Source organism: Phlebotomus papatasi, chromosome 1 (assembly GCF_024763615.1).
Source record: "Phlebotomus papatasi isolate M1 chromosome 1, Ppap_2.1, whole genome shotgun sequence".
NCBI classification, from domain to species: domain Eukaryota; kingdom Metazoa; phylum Arthropoda; class Insecta; order Diptera; family Psychodidae; genus Phlebotomus; species Phlebotomus papatasi.
In genome coordinates, this window is record NC_077222.1 from 5,260,555 (window position 1) to 5,265,995 (window position 5,441).

The 5,441-nt window shown below is 35.0% G+C and overlaps 1 protein-coding gene across 1 annotated transcript; it reads right to left on the reverse strand.

Moving 5' to 3' along the window:
* Positions 1–829: 829 nt before the first annotated feature.
* LOC129798779 (L-dopachrome tautomerase yellow-f2-like) lies at positions 830–4,688 on the reverse strand. Its single transcript, XM_055842121.1, has 3 exons — positions 4,664–4,688; positions 3,809–4,026; positions 830–2,290 (listed from the first exon to the last, which is right to left on the reverse strand). The coding sequence occupies exons 1-3, from the start codon at positions 4,686–4,688 to the stop codon at positions 830–832; spliced, it is 1,704 nt and encodes a 567-aa protein (XP_055698096.1).
* Between the last annotated feature and the right edge of the window lie 753 nt (positions 4,689–5,441).

Consider the following 5,441-nt stretch of genomic DNA (forward strand, 5'->3'; position numbering starts at 1 on the left):
TTTGCCTAGTGTGTAGACAGCTTTAAGGGGAGAAATGAATATTTCAAAAATTTTGTCAAAAGGATGTTATTTACCAATTTGACAAAACTTGGGACAAGATCCAGAAAGTGCCGATTTGACAAAACTTCCGTATTCTGTATGGAATTACATCCTTTTGACAAACGTTTTTGTCAATTAAACGAAATATTTTTTTTTTCAGAGTAATATCGAAATTGACCATTGCCCTACCCTATGCCCTGGCGAAGTGTCTTTTTTATATGAAGCTGTTTAAAGCCAACAGCCAACTCACAAATTGATCCAAAACTCAGCTTATACTGCTCAGAACTAGAACGCATTTAGACAGAAATATACACAGTAAAAAAAATTTACAAGGATAATCGTTGGTTTGCTTTTCTACCACGATTATTCTTGTAAAGTTACACAAATTATGTATATCAACAAAACGTGTAATCTGAAAATGTGTAATTCAAATTTTATGTAATTGTAAAACATGTAATCAACTGTGAATGATTACACAGTTTTGTATATTTCTTACATATTTCGTGTAAAATTACACAGTTTTCAAATAAAAGGTGTACAAATTACACAGTTTTCAGACAAACGGTGTACAAATTACACAAATGTGTATTAGTACACACGATTACATGTTTAATGTAAAATTTACAATGAAAATCATGGTAAAGCAGCCAAAAATTTTTTACTGTGTAGTATATTTATCCCTCTTTACAAGGACCAAAGTCTTGTACACAAGGAACATTTCAATTTTGATATTATATCGTGTAACGGTCACGAGTGCAGAAAAAATTCCATACGCACCTGGGACTAGGCCCTACCCTTTATAATTACAAGCTGTACCCCTAATAATATCATCAACAGATACACGATAGAGCCCATAAAAAACATTAGAAAGTATTGGATTATTCCCACCCAATAGTATATCTGCATTGAGCATCAAAAACCAAAGGTTCCTTTCACCATCTATATCGATGTACATTCCATACTGAAGGCCAGTAAATAATGTTACGACATTACCTTCCTTCAGATGAGTATTTGTATTCCAGCACTTAACACTGTTGGTGAGCAAATGGATAAAGAAGAGAACTTTGTTTTTTTCATCATAAACCATATTCAATTGGCTTTCTTGACCGCGATAGCCGATGTATGAAAAATCAGAAGATGTAGGATTTCCTGGGGCCTTAAATTTGTCCCTAAGAACTTCTGTAGAAGTCTTGAAGAGACCTAAGCTTGAACCAGGAGCATAAAATACATTTCTATATGTATATTTAGTTGTACTTCCAAGTGCAAGTCCCAAAAGACCAAAATTGAAAGGATCTGGAGGTGGTATGAAGTCTAAAAGGTATGGCCTTTCTGCTCCTGGTTTGAATGTTTCGTGCTTAAAATACCAGAAGCTTCTTTTTACACTGTCAAAGACGATAAGACGGTTGTCCTTGGTACTTGCGATATATACTGCAAATTCGTTGCATGTTCCGTAAACATCCACAACCATATCGTACAGTCCTGAAGCATCATTCACAACATAATCTGGTAGTGTAACCTTAAGCACAGGAAGTTGATCAAAAGATCTTTCATCACATCCATCTACATCGAATGCCCATAGGGCGGGTCTTCGAATAAATATATTTCCTTCTATATATTCGATAAAGCCCATGTCCAGGAAGAATAGTCGGGAGCAATGATCAATAAAATTGCTGTTGTAGACAGATATAAAATGATAGGAACTTCTTCGAGGTGACTGAGTTGTAGGTTTTGTTGTTGGTGGTGTAGTAGGTCGTGGACGTTTCGTTGTTGTAGTAGGCCATGTACGTTTAGTTGTTGCAGTCGTTGTAGTAGGCCGTGTACGTTTAGTTGTTGAAGTTGTTGATTCTGTTGTGGTTGAAATTATTATTGGTCTGGTTGGTACATAAATAGGACGTACGATTTGAGAAACATGTTGATAACTTGGTTTAAAATGACCAGACGGAGGTTTGTAGTATTCAGTTCCGTAAGATGGCTTACGCATATTCGTCCTGGTATCGTCATCTTCATCTTCGGTTTCAGTGTCAAAGGTATAATTCAGACTAGGATTGTAATCGCCATAGCTGAAATCTGGTGTGTAATCGTCGAAAGAAGGTCTGTAGTATTCAACTCCATATTGTGGTATCTTGACCCCTAGATCGTATGTCTCTTCGTCCTTGCTATCAAAATCAACATTTCTTTTTACTATTCTTGAATCCGGATAAATGTCGTACTTGTAATCATCTTTCCGTAAATCGTTAACACCAAACCATCCCTGTGAAAGAAGCATTTTGATCTGTAAAAGTATCCCTTTTAACCCTTATGGACGATTGGAACACCGGTGTCCCATGAAGAAGATAATTTTTCCTGACTACCTAAAGTTATTTTTTTCTTATGTCTATGCATAATTGCAAAGTAGAAGGTTGAAGGAATCTAGAATATTTTTTGCAAGCCTCTAGCTATTTGCTATGTAGTAAATATTTAGGCTCAAAAGTGGCGAATTTTTAAATTCTCAAATTCATTATTTATTTTATTTATTTTTTATACTTCCAATTTTTTTTAAGCAAAACCCTTTTGACAATAAGAACTACTACTCATACGTAATATTTTTCATTAAAGCGAAAAATATTATTCATTGGTATTGTCAGAAAAATATTACTTAAATTCTTGGGCTATTTTTGTCCCTATCGTTCATAGAAGCACAAAATACACCGAATCAATCTCTGTTGGACTTTCCAAGGTTAAATGTAAGACTTATCATTGATCATGTTTCTCAGTTTAATTTTTATTGTTAATTTTCAGTCCGTAAAATGTGTCTCGCCGTTAAAGGGTTAAGGTCTCTACACATTGGGAGCAATTCTCGTTAAAAATGGCATTTTTGACAGAATTTTGACGTTTCCGCCTACAGTCCTGCGAGCAATTTCCCTCAAAAAGCATTTTTTGACGAAAATTACTCCAAATGTGTAGAGGCCTTTAACTTTGAATAGATATTAGTCTAACTGTGTTATCACACTTGCACATTAAAATTTTAATATGATTCACATTAACTGGTGAGAGTCCAAATGTGTAATTTGTGTGTTTGAATCATTTTATATTCAAAATTTGATCTATTTGTTGATAAAAAGGTAGACTTGGCCCGAAAAATTTGATATAAATTGATTTATAGCATTAATGCGAAAAATTAATGCGATTTTCTCTTTAATTTTTTAATGTGAAAAATATTTATGCTTTAGGTAAATTTAAACTCATTTTTGCAGGCCAAGTCCACTTCTTTATCAATAAATAGAAAAACCCCAAATATTAAGTGACTCAAAGACACAAATAACATATTTGGACGCTCACAAGCGACAATTAATGTGAATCACATTAAAATTTTAATGTGCAAGTGTGATAACAACGTAACGTAGCCAACGTAGCAAACTAGAAGATGAAGATAGGACACAATGTGCCTTTCGGAAGAGTCAGTGGGAAGGTATCAATTTGGAATTCTTCATTATTCCCTGACTCTTTCGGAATGGACATTGTTATCCCGTTTTCACCCTGCTTTTTACCCTGATTCTTCTTTTATTCTTCTAGCAATTTTTTATTCTACGTCTAATGAAACGTGTTCAAGATGCGCAAACTGCGGTCTGCCATTGACTGTCTATTTATAAATTTACACTTTATATTGACTTCTATTCGCCTTATGCGGTTAGAAAACAAAGCTTTCTACTCTGGTCCGACCGGTTGTAAAGTCTCCCGCAGACTTATGCATTAGATTGGAATTAATAAGAAATTAATTTAAATTCCTTACCGGAACGTAATTGTCTTCATAAGTTGGAAATGCTCTAAGATGAGGCGAATCATTCCGATTAAAGTCCCTTGAATTGAAAAATGCAACTGTTGCAGGAACTCCAGGACTTCTCCGTGGAAGGGCAAAAAACATACATCCGGTCTTGTAGTCATGTGAGAAAGCCGTAACAATAATATTGCTACTGTTGTAGTAGTTGTATCCTCCAGCATTTGAGTATGCTGTGAAAGAGAAAATTTCCATTCAATATTTATCAAGCATCGATTTATCATAAATCCACTCACGACTGTGCGGAAGAGAATCAAATTGAAAAGTATTCCATGTGTAAAGTTGTTGAGGTTGTTGGAATACTTGCGCTGGGGGATAACTTACAGATTCACTAATGAACTGCACTATTGCAATCAAAAATATTAACATTTCTAGAAATAATTCCGTATTTGAAGGATTTTCTTAAAATTCGATACCTCTGTTCACTGCTTTGGATTTTAAAACACTGAAAGATTCTGCATTTTGCTGGATGTTTTATATGGTCAAAAGACGACGAGACAAGGATTAGGAGAATTTAAATTAGATGAATGAATTTATTGACCCCAAAAGAATATATACAATTTTTTTTAAATTTATATTTTAGGATTAAAAAACCTGTTCGTCCATTGAAGTCTTAAAATCGTGTTTGAAGATGCACAGACAGTTCCTCGAATTAGATGATCAATTCGTACACTATAGAGACGAAAGTAAATGCGGGTGACTTTGCCAACCTGCTTTTTGCAAGTTTTCTCTGATTTTAGCACTCAAAATAGGTGTTAACCTGATCGGTAAAAAACCATCCTTAAATCTTGGAATTAAAAGAAAACTTACAAACAGCAGGGGCAGTCTTCTGCATCTACGGTACCAAGTACCCTTATTCTTAATCCTTTAAGGACGACAGGAACACCAGTGTTCCAAATTTTTTTTCCTACGGCCTTTTCAAGTTATTTTTGCTCTAATGGCCTCTACACACTAGAGAAATTTATGTCCATATTGAAGCAAAATCCCTACACTTGTGTAGGTAAAACTCTTTAATATGGACATAAATTTCTCTGGTGTGTAGAGGCTATAAGTCAGAAAGGTGATTTTTTTAACCCCCAATTTTTGACCCTCTCGCCCTTAAAGGGTTAATGAATTCCTAATCAGTATTCTGCTTCATAACACTAAGAAAAACCTGTAAAATTGAAACAACTCTATCGCCGAGTTAAATTAACTCGAAAGATATTGATTTCATCTCAACTGAAGTATAAGCTTAAACGTTTACGTTTTTAGGAATATACTTCAGTCAAGATGATTTTCATTTGGCAAACTTTATACGGGACATCAAATAGAAATATGCTTAGGGGGAAGTGGGGCATCTTTGAATTGGGCCGCATAAAGATAGCCGACGGAGGTAGAACTGAGCTGGATTTTTTTGGACAATCTGTCCTTCCGGTGAGCGTCGGAATTTGTTGATAAAATCCTATGAATCAATCACACAATTTCACCGGAGCTTTCGACTCTTATCGTGTCTTCCTCAGTGGTTCTTGGTTGGTCTTTTCTTTAGGATATCTGTCAAAAATTCCTCTATACTTAAGGTAAAGTACCTTCACTCGACCGGGATCCTCGA